Below are 19,858 nucleotides of genomic sequence, written 5' to 3'. Positions count from 1 at the left end.
GAACTGTTCGACATACGAAAGTATGGTTACCCTATAAAGGGTGTAAAGATCCAGAGAAGAAGAAGTTCAGTATTCTAGGTCCTATCTTTCTGTTTAAATTCACCAAAACCCCGCGGAAATCTCACATGCGTAGGTGCGTTCTAAAAGTCATGTACGTTCGTTCAACAAAGTTTACATTAAATATTATATAATTGTCCCGAATAAACAGCTGTCATGGATGCAAAGAGCTATTAGAGAATGTATTCTGTTTGTATTATGAACTATGTTGTAATTAATATTGTGTACATAAATATGCTCCTGTTACGCAGTCTTCTGCGGCTGAGTTTTCTCTAATAAACTAAACTAAACTAGAAACAATTATTTTAATAAAAATATAAATCTTTGTTCGATTTAGTTCAAATATTTATAGTTTTTTCACTTGCTTTCCATCACGATACAATTAACGAGACGTTTTTTCAAACACAACCAAACCACCCACCATGACAGCATTTTGTCCAATCACAGAAAAGATTTTTAAGCATGCGTATTCTGTTGCCATAGTTAAGCGTCCTTACGTTCAAAGGGCACACACCGAAACTATACCGACTACGCCGGAAAAACTTGATTTTTGATGTTGACGGAGTTCAGGAAGATACAGTTAATGACACGCATTTATGTATATATTTTAGCAGTGACTGTACGTAGAGCAACCATGTTGATTCTTTAAAGAAAAGGTATCAAAACAATAATCTCTTTAATACCAGTGAAAATGAAATACTAAGAAAAAGATTTTGGTCTTTGTCCTTTAGGTTTTTGCCTTTATATCTTTAAAGTTAATTTAACACTAATTATGAATATTATGAGAACAATTTTTTGAACACAAACAGAGAAACATTTCTTGCAGTTACATTCAGATGGATATTTAATTAAAAAGGTCATCCCTCATTAAGTCATTGTGCTTCTGAAGGTTATCAAAATGATAGTTTTAAACATATACTCAAATTTAAATACGTCGGATATATGTTTTAAAGAAAGTTCTTGTTTTTTAATGTTTGTTACTAAATTGTGATTGAATCCTCTCCCCATGCATATAGTGATTACTTGTGATAAAATTAACGGTACCAATTTTCTTGCACCAGATGCGCATTTCGACAATACATGTCTCTTCAGTGATGCTCGTGGCCAAAATATTTGAAACCCAAAGCTTATATAAATGATGTAGAGCTATAATCTAAAAGGTCCAAAAAGTATAGCCAAATCCGTGAAAGGAATCAGAGTTTTGCATGAGGGAGATACATTCCTTAATTTATAATAATTTCTAATATTTCGTAACAGTAAATCTAAATAACACAAAAAATCCGTATTTTCATGCCAGTACCGAAGTACTGGCTACTGGGCTGGTGATACCCTCGGGGACTAATAGTCCACCAGCAGAGGCATCGACCCAGTGGTAGTAATAAAATTAACGGTACCAATTTTCTTGCACCAGATGCGCATTTCGACAATACATGTCTCTTCAGTGATGCTCGTGGCCAAAATATTTGAAACCCAAAGCTTATATAAATGATGTAGAGCTATAATCCAAAAGGTCCAAAAAGTATAGCCAAATCCGTGAAAGGAATCAGAGTTTTGCATGAGGGAGATACATTCCTTAATTTATAATAATTTCTAATATTTCGTAACAGTAAATCTAAATAACACAAAAAATCCGTATTTTCATGCCAGTACCGAAGTACTGGCTACTGGGCTGCTGATACCCTCGGGGACTAATAGTCCACCAGCAAAGGCATCGACCCAGTGGTAGTAATAAAATTAACGGTACCAATTTTCTTGCACCAGATGCGCATTTCGACAATACATGTCTCTTCAGTGATGCTCGTGGCCAAAATATTTGAAACCCAAAGCTTATATAAATGATGTAGATCTATAATCCAAAAGGTCCAAAAAGTATAGCCAAATTCGTGAAAGGAATCAGAGTTTTGCATGAGGGAGATACATTCCTTAATTTATAATAATTTCTAATATTTCGTAACAGTAAATCTAAATAACACAAAAAATCCGTATTTTCATGCCAGTACCGAAGTACTGGCTACTGGACTGGTGATACCCTCGGGGACTAATAGTCCACCAGCAGAGGCATCGACCCAGTGGTAGTAATAAAATTAACGATACCAATTTTCTTGCACCAGATGCGCATTTCGACAATACATGTCTCTTCAGTGATGCTCGTGGCCAAAATATTTGAAACCCAAAGCTTATATAAATGATGTAGAGCTATAATCCAAAAGGTCCAAAAAGTATAGCCAAATCCGTGAAAGGAATCAGAGTTTTGCATGAGGGAGATACATTCCTTAATTTATAATAATTTCTAATATTTCGTAACAGTAAATCTAAATAACACAAAAAATCCGTATTTTCATGCCAGTACCGAAGTACTGGCTACTGGGCTGGTGATACCCTCGGGGACTAATAGTCCACCGCAGAGGCATCGACCCAGTGGTAGTAATAAAATTAACGGTACCAATTTTCTTGCACCAGATGCGCATTTCGACAATACATGTCTCTTCAGTGTAACTGTTTCAACCCATGTATTTCAAAGCAAAATCATAACTCATTCATTTAGTTTAAATTGTAACATAAACAATCAATGATAACTTAGGTTAAATGATAATAGTTTTTTTTTAACAAGTTTAAACATTTATAGTAATTAAATGTAGCAAAGTGTATACGAACATCTAATCCGAAGATAACAAATAATGACCCATTGGTTTAAACCTTTATTGAAATAGCACCCAATTTATATATGTTACTGACCTATTCAAGAGATACGTCTGTGTTTACACTCAAAATGGAGCGACCCCCGTCCGTAAAACTGAGAACTAACATACACACGTTCTATTTCAGAATGTAGAATAGCTGTTTATCTTATAGCCTGTGAACACTAACATACCTTTTACTAAGCGATGTTTGTTAATATTAATGGTATAACTCATAAACAGACAGCTGAAATAACGGTTATGAATATCAATGATACAGAAACCTAATGACAAAATTGATTACCTTAAATCAACATATGTGACAATTTTATCAAATTAATAGAATGCATATACATACCACTTTGGTAGTTATCTGGGGATCCAATCCGTACATAACGGCACCTTTCAAAACAACAAGATCTGGGTCTTTTGGAACTATAAAAGTAAGATTGGGAAACCTCTGTATCATGGCGTTTATTACAACAGATGATTCAAAACCAACGCATACAGCCATTAATGTACTTTTATTCTTTATCTCTGGTTTTCTAAACAGTTCCTCGAAGACTCCCACTACATAGTTAATTGAATAGTCCAAAAACTTGAGAAAAAGGTCACTGCTGATTCTTAGTCTATCTTTGATTATGGCGATCTTACCGTTGTAGGATGAATGACAGATAACTTCTTCTATAGTTTCACCCGTAAAGTGTTCAAATATGATCTTCAAAACAACAGGTATTCGTATGGTTACCATAGTTTTGTCGTCAAAAGAGAAATTTGACATTCTGTTATCGAATGATTCAATTAAATTAAAATATTCGCCTGGAAACTTATCGCGAATCTCTTTTATCACTGGACCACTGAAAAGGGTCGTCAGAAATTTAAAGAATTCCGTATTGACTGTCTTTCCACCATAATAAAGGTCACAAGATTGGTAAATTTCTTTTAGCATATTTGGACCAGTAACTTCATATACTGTTATATCTGTAGTATATTCTACAAAATATGTCCTTCAATTATAAGTTGAAATAAATAACAATGTCTGCAAATTGCTTTTTTTAAACTCCTACCAGATGTTTTTTTTAGGAACAATCGTTTTTGTTTGCTGTAGAATTATGATCTGAGGGCATGAATTGTCCTCAAACATTTTGAATGAATAATGCACTGTTACGTTACATTCGGCCTTCTGTATTCAGTTGAAATCCATCATGAATTTTCATGCACTATTTTTTAGGCATTGATTGATTGATAAATAATACTCCAATACAACGAAAATGGTGTTATAGGGTTATTGTATATGCCTTTTCATAGCATACAGAAACACGCGAAAATAATTGAATTTAATAGGAAACAAAAAAATAACGGATTTTAAAAAAGGGGTGAGCTAAAAAAATTGTCCTGTCACCAAGTACCTTTTATTGCTTACCTGAATTCGTCAGTCTTAAACGTTTTGTAAAAACTCATCCTACAATTCTTTACATACGCTATTAACGCCTGCGATTTCGCGATTGTGTTATAGTGTCAATAAAACAAGGACCAACAAAGCATAAAATGCAATAAGTGCTTACAATTTTTTTTTTCTGAGCAAGTACCCGAATACCGCAACGATAAAAAAAGAACAATTTCTCGATGAGAATTTCTTCACTGAGTTGAAAACCCTAATTACGATATAAAACCTTGGCTCTTATGTACACTGATAACTGTTTTTTACCCCTACAGTGGAAAACGATGTACTGTGATTCAATCTGCATTGCTGCAACAGTCTTTTCATCATCCTCCGTTGTTGTTTCCACTGAAACAGGAAGTGGTCGAAAATACAAAAGTACTGCATCAGGTACTAAAGCCAAAGTCAGCTGATCACCAGATATACCTGCCTATCAGTAAAAGAAAATGATTAAAGTCCAAATTCATTGAAAATTCTGGAAGTTTTTTTATAAAGTTATGTATCTCTGGTATATATAGCAAAGCAGGTGTTTTTGGTAGATCTGTTGTAGTCTCGCAGCATATAAAGCCATTGTGATCATTAAGTTTGGCAAATTGTATATCTTATTCTTATGGTATCCAGTTAGTTATCCATGATACAAAAGAATAGTGCCAAAAAATAAATACAAACATGACATATGGTTTAAACTGTTAACATATAGCTACTAAGGATTACTGTTTTCAATAATGTGGTCATTTTTATAAATTTCCTGTTTAAAAAAGTTTGAATTTTTCGAAAACTAAGGATTTTCTTATCCCAGGCATTTTTGGATTTTGGATCCTCAATGCTCTTCAACTTTGTACTTGTTTGGCTTATAAATATTTTGATATGAGCGTCACTGATGAGTCTTATGTAGACGAAAAGCGCGTCTGGTGTACTAAATTATAATCCTGGTACCTTTGATTACTATATTTTGGAGGACAGTAGGTGTCAACTGTTATCTAAAATTATGTATAGTGTAAGGAAAAGTACTTTATTTGGAGGTAGTTTGCTATTAAATTGAGCTATTTATACAAATACGTACTTGTTTGGTGAATATAAACGTCATTCTTAACTCAAAACATATAAATGAACTATAACTTAATAACATACAAGAATAGCAAAGGCCAATGGCTCCTGACTTGTGACAGACGCAAACCTGCGGTGGGGTTGAACGTGTTTTGCTATACCACTAGCCAATGTGGAATAAACAAAATCACAGAAAACCCCACAGTTTAAAAGAAGTCAAAGTCCGATGTTAGAATAGAAAACAAAAGAAACTAAGCAACATGATAATGATTATGATACATACTTTAATTTACAAAGGAATACTAATAGTCACTGGACATGCCACCTCCAGACTTCATTTAAACTGATTACACGATTATGTCTTCATCATATGGAAATCTGGCACAATGTCTCCCATTAGGGGTTAAGTATCATGTATCATACACTTGGCATTAATATGATAGCTTTTGCATATGTGTAATGAACGGAACTACACAAGCCATAATTTCACAACCGGGTTGATAACCCATATTAGCGGCCTCTCGTGCAAAAAATACCATAAAAAAGCTTCCCGTGTAAGTTACTTCCGGTATTTCCGTTATCTTTTGTTTTCTTTGCAACTGTAGCGTCAAACAGGATTGAACAAAATAATACAAAGTTCTTGATAGTACCAAGTATATGTGTAGGTAAAAAGACAGTTTAGTAGTGGAATTATGGATAGAGACGAAATAAATCTATATTTGTAAGGTGTTTGGTGTAGCTTCGGAAGTAAGTACATACTAAGTTGGGACTTTCATTGTATTTGGTTCTGCTTGTAAAGAGGTAGCTAAAAGCTTATTTTTGGTACAGATGTCATTTTCTGAAAATGAATTCAGTTGGAATGTCGGTGAATTCGTGATTTCTTTTTGCTTAACCTCAATGTGAAATTTACTTCAAACAATACTGTTATTATTAACAGACTTATCAGCCGGGACAAACACAATTTCCTTTGCGAGTTCTTTTGTTTTTTTTTATACGAGAAATAGGGATATTATGGTTGTTGTTACGAGTAAAATGGTTTGTATTATAAAAAGAATCTAAAGATTTCTTGTCAGCCAGTTCGCATTTTATCCACTTCGAGCGGTAGGTTCAAAGTGAGACGTGTTGCGACCCTTTTTTCAATCAATAAATGACGTGATGGGGTGATATCGGTTCTTTACAGAGGAATGATCTCACAATATTTACAAAATCATCACCTGTATTGACATAATTATTTTCAATAAAATATTTTTTTTTTATCTTCAGGGCGACCAATTTTCGGGAACAGTTTGGAATAACAATATGCAAATATTAGATAATGCTGTTAGTTTTCCAAATGATATCAGTTTCCAACTTTTAGAAAAATGTGCGACAATTTAACAGGGACATTACCATGATTACCTTGCTGTTGGTGGAAAGATTGAGACATGTAAGACTTTTTGACATCATACTTCTCGATAGATGGGTAACCACGATCTTTAATATTAAAAACGAAGTGATAATAGTATTTTTAGATAAGCGATTTTGAAGAGTGACACACATGCAGATATTTTTTGAAAGAGTTTGGTAAAAAAAAATGTTATCTATTTCTCAGTTTTATTATTTGTACTTTTGCTTTGCTTTGTTGTACGTATTTAAATTGAAAAAGCAACTAATAATTATATGTTTTGTTATGAGATGTTCCATTTGTTAACAACTAATACAAATGATTACCATGCTGTTGGTGGGATTCCTTGGAGTTCAATAATTTTGTTTTTTTTACTTTTAACGATCAAATCAAAACGATTCCCAACAAGATTACAAAACACTGCATAAAAAGTAAGGAAATTAAAAGAACAAAACTCATATGATCTTACTTAAAGATATCTTTTTTTTCAAAGGATGCATTATATGCCTTGGAGCAGAAGGCTTTGCTATATGCAAAGGAGTCGTCGAAAGTTGACTCGATCTGTAAACAAACTTTTGCAGATTTACTATGACTACTGCTGGTTCACTGATGAAGACGCAACTCAAAGTATAAAATATAAAACAAAAATCAACCAGATGTTCCGCAGGGCGCAGCTTTATACGACCGCAGAGGTAAAACTCTGAACGGTTTGGGCAAGTATAAACACAACATTCAAGCTGGATTCAGCTCTAAATTTGAATTGTGATTAAATAGTTGAAATCTAAAATTTAATGAGAAAAATCCCCCCCCCCCATTTTTTCTCAAATCCCCTTTTCCCTTATCCCAAAACGGATCTCAATTCAAATTTCTAATGGCCCCTAACACTAACTACTGATTTAAATACATCATAAAACATTAAAATGTAAAAAAAAGTGCTTGTTATCACTGAATGGTAAAGATTGTTTTAATTTATCAGTTGGTAGTAAAAGTAAATATATACATTTTATATTGTATAAAACAATGATTTAAGTTAATTCAACTACTATTCTGGACAAAGAAAGATAACTCCAATTGAAAATTTCTTGCTACTGCACAAAATTATGTAATTAAATATTTCTTGCTATTGCGCAATACTGTGCAATTGAAAATACTTGCCTTTGCACAATACTGTGCAATTGAAGATTTCTTGCTATTGCGCAATACTGTGCAATTGAAAATTTCTTGCTATTGCACAATACTGTGCAATTGAAGATTTCTTGCTATTGCTGAATACTGTGCAATTGAAAATTTCTTAATATTGCACAATACTTAATATGATAATTTTGGATCCTGATTATGACCAACTTGAAAACTGGGCCCATAATAAAAAATCTATGGACATGTTAAGATTCAGCATATCAAAGACCCCCAATTATTCAATTTTTGATGAAATCAAACAAAATTCAATTTCGGACCCTTTTGGGCCCCTTATTCCTAAACTGTTGGGACCTCAACACCCAAAATTAATCCCAACCTTTCTTTTATGGTCATAAACCTTTTGTTTAAATTTAATTGATTTCTTTTTACTTATACTAAAGTTATTGTGCGAAAACCAAGAATGATGCTTATTTGGGCCCTTTGTTGGCCCCTCATTCTAAACTGTTGAACCAAAACTCCCAACCTTCCTTTTGTGTTCATTAACCTTGTGTCAAACTTTCATAGATTTCTATTTACTTAAACTAAAGTTATAGTGCGAAAACCAAGAAAATGCTTAATTGGGCCCTTGTTGGCCCCTAATTCCTAAAATGTTGGAACCAAAACTCCAAAAACCTATCCCAAACTTCTTTTTGTGGTCATAAACCTTGTGTTTAAATGTCATAGATTTCTATTCACTTTTACTAAAGTTAGAGTGTAAGAACTAAAAGTATTCGGACGATGACGACGACGACGCCAACGTGATACCAATATACGACCAAATTTTTTTTAATTTTTGCGGTTGTATAAAAAAGTATTAATTTACTTACATTTAAATGTGGCAAATATCACCATTGTAACAAATAAATGGAAGACATAAATAAAACGGTAATTAAACTGCAAATACTAGTCGACGTAATTTTCCAATTGCATTTCATGTGTTCCCATTTTACGTTTCAATATTGTTTCTGTGTCATAATGAAATTATTCGATTTGTATACAATACTATACATACAATGTACTTACTATTCGTTGTAAATGTTTGATTATTCGTGAAGAAAAATATCCTTTATCATTTACAGAGTTTGATAAGCATTTTGTTATTTTAAGATTCAAATTTTACACAATTGTATTTACAGAAACGTAAAGGGCTTGCTTGGACTTTGTTTTATGTATGTGTGTGTTGATTTTAGTTAAACAGTTTATAAATGGCTGAAACATAGCGTGAGGTGTTAAAATAGTCTGTTATTCATTAAGCCTTTTTAAAATTGTCTATCTTATAGCGGCACTTTTTATAACGGTTTTTAACACGACGCCTACCTTATTTGAAGCATACTTACTTTTGTATTTTTTTGGATCAAATTAGATCATCCCTATCTCATTATAATCTACGCAAGGACTAGAAATGGTTTATATTATTCATAAATATGTACTTGTATTTTTGGGAAAACTGTATTACTACACAACCAACAACTGATCAAGTTCTTTATAATACAAGTCAGAGTAGAATAACTATTTAAATGTTTCAATCCATTTATCTCCATGTATTTATATTTCGTAAGTGTGCCTGCTTTACGTAAGGACGTTCTGATATGTTGATTTCTACTAGCGTCCTTGTCTATCTATCATATGAAAGGCAACACTTAAAATCCCCTTCGTATTACAATCCAAAAATATTGAGGGAATATTTGTTTACAACTGTTACAAATGAGATTAGTCTGTAATTGACAGCGTTGTATTTTTCACCTTGTGTGTATGCTTGTGCAACATTTGCATTTTCCCAGCCAGTTGTGAGTGATTTCTAAGAGGAAATGATAAAGCATTATGCCGTAACGTCTTGGAGTTGTTTAAGTATTCTGCCGCTAATATTTTCTGGGCTAATTGCTTTTAATGGATTGACATTGTGTAAACATTTTTGTATGCTAGGTGTATTAATTGTGAGTTATGATATGACTCAGTCTGGATGGGCACTCGTCCATATAAGGCATATTATGATCTGTTTCGATGGTGAAAATTTGAATTGTTCTTTTTGTAGGTTGGCTTTTTGTGTAGTATCATTAATTAACCGGCCCTCTTATTCAGAGGAGCAACTCCACAATGTCAGTTCTAATTAATTGTATGCAAGAGAAGAGTATCTTTGGTTTCGATTTATGGCTCTAACTTTGGTCAGGATCATCTGTTGGAAGGTCAGGTCTAATTTTAATGTGTTAATCATAGGCACGTTTCGGAGTAAAAGATGTTATTTCTAGTTATCATGTTTTCTGAGGTTGTTATGCAGCAAGGGAAGGTGGTGTCTATATATGTGTTAAAACGTTATACGGAATATTTGTATCTTTTCATTTTGTGAAGTTGCTTTAAATAAATCCCATATTCAATTTATAGTACTTTTGGTGTTACTATACGAAGTGTTTCTGTATTTATACATCCAGCCTTCTTGTAATAAGTTTAACAAATATATATTGTAAGAACTATGGGATATTGTGTTATGTCTTATTGTTTGTGGTTTGAATTCTGTATTTTCGGTACATTTCACATAATTTATGTCTATTTGTCAGTATAGTCGAAACAATTTCAATTTTTCATAAATAAGCTATTGTCCAAATATGAAACTATGATGTCATCAGAACATTTAAAACAGCCCTTCAAAACCAGCATACTCATGAGAATTGTATTGTGAAAATAATGTTTTGGATCTCCATCTTTACAATTATATGAATTTTATGGTACCTCTGATAATATACATTAGATATATGTCACAAAAATATGTCACTTGTTGTGGTGTCCTCAGCTGTGGTATATTCATAGGAGATAACCGTAGTACATGTTGTAATGTACTATTATATTATGTATCTATGTATTCATCTATGATGAGTGATCTTGCGTTTGTCATGTAGTCATGTTAGCGTTATTTTTACATCAGAGGCCCCTGAGGGGCCTCGGGTGTATTACCATCGCCTACTTTTCAAATCGCGCAAAGATCAAAGAGATGCATATATAATTAGTTTTGGAATAATAACCGACATTATAGACCCGCGGACCTATATAGTGCAGAATAAAATTCCGTATCGCTTCTTTTAAATTCATGTTTTCAATGGATACTCAGTTTTTTTAATTTTTCTTAATGCAAAATTTATAATATGAAAATGTTTTGTCGTTAGAAATATTTGTATTTTAATCAAACGATCTTCAATATCAATGACGTGTCGAAAAATTGTTGTTACGGATGAATGCCACGAGTGCGCAAGAGGGCAAGAGCGAGCGTGTAGAAAATCGAGAGGAAATCAATTCACACATCTATACACAGAAAGGTAATTATATTTCAATTATTTGATTTGGAGCAACCTTTTTAAACCGTTTGTACATTTGTAGCATATTTGTCTATAATATTAACGTAGCAAAACCAGGAAAATTTAATCTGTCATAATATTAAAATAAATTATCAGGTCACGTCCCCCGCAGCCATTTTGAAAATACCAGCAGATTGGGTAGGAGTAACAAGAACCTGCAAGGCCTTTAAAGATAAGGTTACTATTTGTGTATTTTTTATAACAACAATTTGTTTTTATAAAGATCTCAACAATTTTTGGAGTTAAAAAATTTCTTTTCTTCGTAAATAACAAGTAGATTGATCACTTGGACACACACACGGAACTATTTTCTGTTTTTTAAGCTACTGTTTCGGATTTTCGCTCCTTCTCCGACTTAGTTTGTTGCATTAGTATATATGTGAATATGTCCCTTGACTGGAAAATACGCGGAATTTGTAATGACTTTGACTATGTCTATGTAAGTAATTCTAATATATAATTATTGGTTGAATTTATTGTTTATATAATATTCAGAGAATCTTCGACTTTTTCTTCTTCCTATAGAGTTGGACTCTTTTTGAGTGTATAAAGACTCTTGCTCGTAAAATCAAGAGTCTTACTTTACACTGAAATGTCAGAATTTGGGTTAATCGCATTTACTGAATTACTATAGATATATAGGGAGAAACCTTACAGTTTTGGAGATATAAATATAGATTAACTGTCCTGTTTTTTAAGTCTTCCTTAGCTTGTAGTATTGTATTATTTTGACCATACATGACATGTATCGTCAAAATTATATGATAATTTGATGACATACTTGTGCTTATCATTCTCTACAGCATTATTTAATTTAAATGTGTAACCATATCCATGTCAAATTTTAGTAACTTATATTAGACATTTGTTCACACATACATGCATATGTGCATATGAGAACTTGAATTGAGCAAATATGATTAGTTATATCTATGAGAAATACAATCAGTTAACTTTATCTATGAGCACCCATGAGATCTTAAATTAAGCAAATATGATCAGTTATATGTTGAGTAAAATTTGAGCTAGATCTACTCAATTGAGTTAGATATATATCAATATTGAGACTAATCTAAATGGTTATTTGAGCACACATGGGTCTATTTATACTATTGAGAACAATATTGGGATACTGCATGAGCAAACTAAGCAAATCTTTATTGAGACAAACCTATGAGCGCTATATTTTTAAATTTGTTCTTGACAATTTTTTGTTTATTTAAAAAAAAAATATAGGGACAACAGAGTTGGTGTATGTGGGTTCGATTCCCACCCTAGGCATTCATTTATATTGGCTGGTGCAAAGCGGGCAGTTTAGCTTAGTTGCCCCACACTGACTCTGTTGTTCATATGTTACTTAAAAAAATTAGGCGGCATCGTTAAAGTCTTGCCATCTTTATATTTCTATTCGAAAATCAGACACAACAAAACCATTGAATAATTGTGAAAATTATACCACAGATAACTATGGTAAAACTTTAATTGTTTTTGGGATAATTAAACTTGGCTGCCATCCAAGATCTAAAAAGTTTTTATATTGATGAATTATATATATCAGATTTGGATTCTTTTGGTTACAAAACATTTTGGATGGTACATGTAGGTAGCGGCCAAATCTTTATTCCTAAAGGCTTAAAGCTTTCAGGTCTGAAAATTGCCCAAAATCATTATTCATAAAAAAAGAAAAGGGAGGTATGATTGGTATAAATCAGACACCAGCTCTAGACAAAATGATGAAAAAGAAATAAAGCTTATAACCATACAACATTTTTACAATCAGAAAAAAACTATACATAAATCAGTTACAAATAGCCATGAAATGTCAAATGTTAAACAATATATACAAGAAAACTAATGGCCACATCAATGTACAATCGGGAAATCAAGATATACACCAAAAAATTACAAGGCCGGTTTTACGGGTTTCTTACAAAGGACCGACACATTCATATGGTAGTTGTGTTCTATATGTATAGTGCAAAATGTTCTCATTGCTAAACCAGTGGTATGATAATCCAAAGTATTAAATCCAGAACAAAGTAAAAAAAACCTAACAGTTGAAAAACTATCCAAATGTTGTGATATTCAATTAACAAAATTACCATCATTAGCAAATGGCTATCTACATATATATGTAATACATTGTAATATTTACAATGAACCATTTAATAATTAAAAACCAATTGTTCAAAGAACAATTGAAGGTCTTTCCACAAGTGAAGATCTATTTTATTATCAAAATATTAAAAATCAATCTAAAATGTCAGTTCCTATGGCTTTATAATATATAAATATGAATTTAAAGCAAAGGTCAAAATCTAGAACGTGCAAATTACCTATGACCTTGACCTCAATTTCAAGGTCATAAACCAAGGATCTCAAATCAAAAGACCCTAGGTCTTTATTATGTATGGTTAATGAGTTATATGACTTTACGCATAATTCTAAATATAAGATGGGCAAAAACTCCTATTTATTGTTTACGCACCCTTTCAACCAAAATTTATAAGTAACGGCATGTCGCAACTAACAATTTAGTGAAAATAAGATGTAGATATGTTATAAGGTTTTGAAAATAAGTAAAAATAAGCCAAAATAAAATATTTGGAATATGACCTTAACCCTTGACCTAATTTTCATTTTTTTGGACCAAGGATCTCAAATTAAAAGACCTTAGGTCTCTAGCACTTATGGTTTACCAGTTAGAAATGCAAATCACTTATATCAAATACATAAGGGGGAATAACTCTCATATGCAGTATCCGGATAGCTTCGGTTAAAACTGAACTCCGAATCCTGAAGATGTAACGAGCCATTTGGTAAAATAAATTTGTCGTAATCTTTTACGGTTGCGAAGGAGTAGTGGCCACAAGAAAAACAATGTTTTGGGAGATAACTCTTACAACGCAAAGTATCTAGTTGCACGGTTGTCAGTTTTAAAGCGTATAAACTATACGATATCATATTCCAAATATCTAAGCGACATCTTTTGAAACAACAAAATTAAGCAAGAAAAAAAATTAGGCGGAAGAAAAAATAAAAATAATAATCATAACAAAATCAATAGGTCTTTCCACGGAAAGGTGGAAAGACCTAATTAGAAAACAGAACCTACAATGTACATGTATAGCTGCTAATTTAAAAAAAAAATATAATGGATAAATGATTGACTGTGTTACAATAAAACCAAGATACAAATGTAACTCAGTGAAGCTATTTATGAACATTTAAAGAGTTTGTGTTGGCTGCAACAAAAATCTAGAATAAGGGATAGTAATCTTGCTGTGTTAACATCCATTTAATTAGCAATTGATCCAAAAGCTAAATGTTTCAGAAAAAAGACCTGGATACTACATGTACAAACATTGTTAATGAATGCCATTTGTAGAGCAGGATCTGCTTACCCATCCGGAGCACCTGAGATCACCTGTTTTGTTGGGGTTCGTGTTGCTCAGTCTTTAGTTTTCTATGTTGTTTCTAGTGTACTTTTATTTGTATGCATGTCTTTTTCAGTTTTTGTCATGGAATTGTAAGTTTATTTTCCATTTATGAGTTTGCTGTTCATCTGGTATCTTTAGCCCCAAAGATTCCCCTGGGCCAATTATTTTTTTCTCCACCCCTTTTGCCAAAACAATATATTTTTCCCCACTTTATTTTTTAATTAGCCACAATATTACAATTTATCTGTTTTGATATGATTGTCTTGAACCTCTTTTTCATAGTTCAGTGAGTGACTATAAAGCTACTTGAAGAAATGTTTGCTATGTTGATTATCTATTATAAGTTATACGCTAACGATTTTTGTATGTGTGCAACTATATGGTCATAATGCCAATCTAACAGTTCTCATTTGACCAAGTAATCATTGATAATTCACAAAGTTAAGTTTCCTAGTTCAAGTCAGTATCTCAGATATGATAGCATATTATATTTAATATTTGTACTATATTGTATGGTGAACATATCTGTCTGGTAGGTATAATATAAACACCTGTCATTTATCAATAATTCAACACAACTTGAGGTCCTCTGATGTTCAGTACTTCAGTACTTTGATTAACATTGCCATTAAAGCCGGACGTTTGATTAGTCATAAAACAAGATTCAAACCAGCATTTGTTTCTTAAAATTTCATGAACCAAGTACGGAATATGACCGTCGTCGTCAAATAGTCCGTGTCTAAGTGTGTCGGTGTTTATTTATCATGTTTATATTGTTCAATTGTTTTCCTCTTATAGTTGATGTGTGTTTTCCTCGGTTTTAGTTTGTAATCCGGATTTTTTTTTCTCGTAATCGAGTAAGGACTTTGGAACAGTGGTATACTACGGTTGCCTAAATTTAAGTCAAACGTAAACTGGCAATGCCATTGCAAACTAGAGGCTCCAAAGAGCCTTTGTCGCTCACCTTGGTCTACGTGAATATTAAACAAAGGAGACTGATGGATTTATGACAAAATTGTGTTTTGGTGATGGTGATGTGTTTGTACATCTTACTTTTCTAAACATTCTTGCTGTTTAAAATTATCTATATCTTTAATGAACTTGGCCCAACAGCTTCAGTGAAAATGTAAGTGAAAATTTACTAATTTTACAAAAATTGTTAAAGGGGGCTATAACTCCTTAGGGGGTCAATTGACCATTTTGGTCATGTTTGACTTATTTGTAGACCTTACTTTGTTGAACATTTTTGCTTATAACAGTTTATCTCTATCTATAATACTATTCAAGTAAATAACCCAAAACAGCGAAATGTCCTTAAAATTATCAATTCAAGGGCAGCAACCTAGCAACAGGTTGTCAGATTCATCTGAAAATTTCAGGGCTGATAGATCTTGACCTGATAAACAATTTAACCCTCTGTTAGATTTGCTCTTAATGCTTTGGTTATTGAGTTATAAACCAAAACTGCATTTAACCCCTATGTTCTATTTTTAGCCGTGGCGGCCATCTTGGTTGGTATGCCAGGTCACCGGACACAATTTTTAAACTATATACCCCAATGATGATTGTGGCTAAGTTTGGTTAAATTTGGCCCAGTAGTTTCAGAGGAGAAGATTTTTCTAAAAGATTACTTAGATAAACGAAAAATGGTTAAAAATTGACTATTAAGGGCAATAACTCGTAAAGGGGTCAACTGACCATTTCGGTCATGTTGACTTATTTGTAAATCTTACTTTGCTGAACATTATTGCTGGTTACAGTTTATCTCTATCTATAATAGTATTCAAGATAATAACCAAAAACAGCAACATTTCCTTAAAATTATCAATTCAGGGGCAGCAACCCAACAAGGGGTTGTCCGATTCATCTGGAAATTTCAGAGCAGATAGATCTTGACCTGATAAATAATTTTATTCCATGTCAGATTTGGTCTTAATGCTTTGGTTTTTGAGTTATAAGCCAAAAACTGCATTGTACCCCTATGTTCTATTTTAGCCGTGGCAGCCATCTTGGTTGGTATGCCGGGTCATCGGACACAGTTTTTAAACTAGGTACCTCAATGATGATTGTGGCTAAGTTTGGTTAAATTTGGCCCAGTAGTTTCAGAGGAGAAGATTTTTCTAAAAGTTTACAGACGACGGACGCCGACAGACGACGGACGCCAAGTGATGAGAAAAGCTCACTTGGCCCTTTGGGCCAGGTGAGCTTAAAAAAATGGCCAAAAGACAAATAGCAGTTAACATAACCCAACATCAGAAGCTGACTATTGAGCAATATGAAACCCACCAAATAGTATTAGCTTGGGAAGGGTCGGCAGATCCTGCTCAATATTTCACAGATACACAAAATCGTTACCTTTGATGCTGCACCTTTCATAAACTGTTTTGCCTTAAAATCCGAGAAGGCTGGAACAGTAATCACCCAATGAATGTCATTGTTGACAAAATACTCATTGTCTTTATTTCTGTCTTTGAAGTTCCTCAGTAGGTGGTCTTTAAAGTACTTAATGACGATGGCAAATACATCCACAGCTTGCATACTGTTGCCAGCTTTCCTGCTGTCTTCTATGACTGTATCTTGTGTTAACTGGTTCTGGAATGTTTATTATAAGTGAAATAAACTTAACTACTAATTAATTGTTTACTTTGCCAAATTGTGACTTGGATGGACAGTTGTCTCCATGGCACTCATACTACATCTTATAATATAGGGTTATTGCCTGAATATTGGGGAATATTGTCCCGAGTAGAATTTTATATTGCACGAGCTTGCGAGTGCAATATATGTTCTACGAGGGACAATATTCCCAAATATTCATGCAATAACCCTTTTATTGTATAGCAATATAATATTTAAAAGTAAAAATTGGTTTAAACTAAGATTTTGTCGTTGATGACGTCATGAATTTTGAAGATTTATTGCACTAGTGCAATATTAGAATTTATTGCACGCTAACTTTTGGTTACGTTCTGTTGGAAATATTATATTGCTATACAATAATATTTATTATTATGAAATATTTAAAGTTTCTGTATGAACAATACGATGGTGTACGATGGAGTACATAACCTGTATTAGATTCTAGGACGGCATTATTGCAATATATGCAGACTCCTAGCAATTAGTGTGAGCTTGCTTTCAATTACTTGCAGCAGGTAAACTTGAAGCAGGCAATCTACAGCTATTAGTTGATACCTTATCATTTGTTTCTTGTGTTTTCGTTTCTGTTATCTGTAATACCTTAAAAAAAATTTATTTGACACTTGTAAAACATTTAAAAGAAAAATATTGGCCTAGTTTATGTACAAATAATGAACGAAAGAAATTTGTAACACAGCAACAAACGACAAACTTATTACAGGTTCCTGGCAAGGTATAGGCACATACATACAGCATGTGGGGGAGGGGTAAAACATGTTAGCTGGATCCCCCCTCACATGATACATTGATGAAGTAGTTAAATATAAATCGAAATATAAAAATCAATTAAAATTAAAGGCCTTTCCACATCAAAGAAATTTTGAAAAGAAGCTTTTTTCTTCAGACTGATGCGATACATAATGGTTTTGATATTCTTGAAAGTGAACTAAAGGAGATCATATGCTACTTCCGGTTAAATAAATGTTACTTTTGGTCTCATGTGATAGCTTATTTCACACTGATTCCAAAAAATATATAGTTTTTATATACTTTTGCCTGTAAACCGGGATATAACTAACCACTTTCGGTTTACAGAAAGTAAATTCTAGTCTTTAGTGGTAAGTAAATGCATTTAAATTACAAAATATATGGATTCAGAGCTTTATATGAAAAAAGTGCAAAAAAAGCTACTACCGGTTTTCTCAATGTCACTACCGGTTGTCATTTGTCAAGGTCATATGTCACCTATCTTTTGGACAAGATCAGATGGCTTTATATTAAGACATTTATGGGGCACTAACTCCTATAAGATGCCATTTAATTGTATCAGACCAAATGCAACATATCTTCATTACAATTAAGCAAATATTTAATTTTGCACTTGTTCTTTAATGCACACTTTCAAAAGTGTCGGAGAAAATCTCAAAACACGGAAAAAACAAATTTCAGAACTTTTGGCTTTGACCTTTGACCTTGACCTTTTTTTCTAAGTAAGGACCTAGGGGCCTCAAATAAAGATATCCCAGGCTTATACGGTTAAGGGTAAATGAGTTGAAAACACATACCGCTTCCATCCAATTAATAAAAATCTTGAGGATGTCACGAACAATTTGTAAAAAGAAATTTGTCGCTATCTTTTTTTGTTACGAAGGAGATGTACTCTGATGGTAAACAGTGAAAAGGGAGATAACTCATACAAAGAAAATGGTTCACCTTAGCAGGTTAAAATTTAAAAGCGCATAAACTATACGATACCATATGAGAAATATTTACGCAACATATTGCGAAACAAACATTTATCCCAAGAACAAAATTTGGCAGAAAAAAAAATAAAAATAGTAATAATCAGTAGAACAACAATAAGTCTTTCCACAGAAAAGTGGAAAGACTTAATTATAATAACACTTAAAAACCAATTGTTCAGAGAACAATTGAAAGTCTTTCCACATTAAAACAATTTTGATAAGAAAATAGTTTGTTAATACTAATGCGAAAATAATGGTTTAATTATATTTTTGAGTGATGTGAAGGAGATAATATGCTACTTCCGGTGACATGAACAACTTCCGGTATCATATGATAGCTTCTTTCACACTGATTCCAAAAATATATAGTTTCTATATACTTTTGTATGTAAAATGGGAGATAGTTGGCCACTTCCGGTTTGTCGGAAGTCATTTTTGGTCTTCATTAATCAGTTTATGCATCAATATGACAAAATATATGGATTCTGAGTAAATTTATATGAATAAATTGCAAAAAAGGCTACTTCTGGTTTTCTCAAGGTCACTTCCGGTAGTCATTTCTTAAGGTCAATTGTCACCTAACCGTTTGTACAAGGTCAAATGCCTTTAAAAGAACGTAGTTGGAGTTATAATGAAATAACCTCATATCAAGACATTTCAGGGGCACCAACTCCTATAATATGCCATTAAAACTCCTATAATATGCCATTAAGTTGTATCAGAACTAATGTAGCATATCTTCATAACAATAAAGCAGACATTTTGCACTTGTTCTTTTATATGTATCTTCCAAAGTGTCAGAGAAAATGCAAAAACAAGCAAAAGTCACAACTGAGAACATGATCTTGACCTTTAACCTTGACCTCATTTTCTAAGTTGGTACCTGGGGGATTTATATAAAAAAAT

General features: G+C 32.8%; 1 protein-coding gene across 1 annotated transcript in view; it reads right to left on the bottom strand.

Moving 5' to 3' along the window:
- Positions 1 to 19,858, bottom strand: part of LOC139486325 (uncharacterized) — a 113,013-nt gene that overhangs the window by 45,747 nt on the left and 47,408 nt on the right. The window contains exons 6-8 of the mRNA XM_071271195.1: positions 16,923 to 17,159; positions 4,444 to 4,606; positions 3,094 to 3,728 (exon numbers count right to left, since the gene is read on the bottom strand). Coding sequence (XP_071127296.1) covers positions 3,094 to 3,728; positions 4,444 to 4,606; positions 16,923 to 17,159 — 1,035 coding nt within the window. The remainder of the gene's footprint in view (positions 1 to 3,093; positions 3,729 to 4,443; positions 4,607 to 16,922; positions 17,160 to 19,858) is intronic.

The sequence above is a fragment of the Mytilus edulis genome, chromosome 8 (assembly GCF_963676685.1).
Source record: "Mytilus edulis chromosome 8, xbMytEdul2.2, whole genome shotgun sequence".
Taxonomy (NCBI): Eukaryota; Metazoa; Mollusca; class Bivalvia; order Mytilida; family Mytilidae; genus Mytilus; species Mytilus edulis.
The sequence above is the reverse complement of the archived record's forward strand: the minus strand, read 5'-3'. Positions and strand labels throughout refer to the sequence as shown.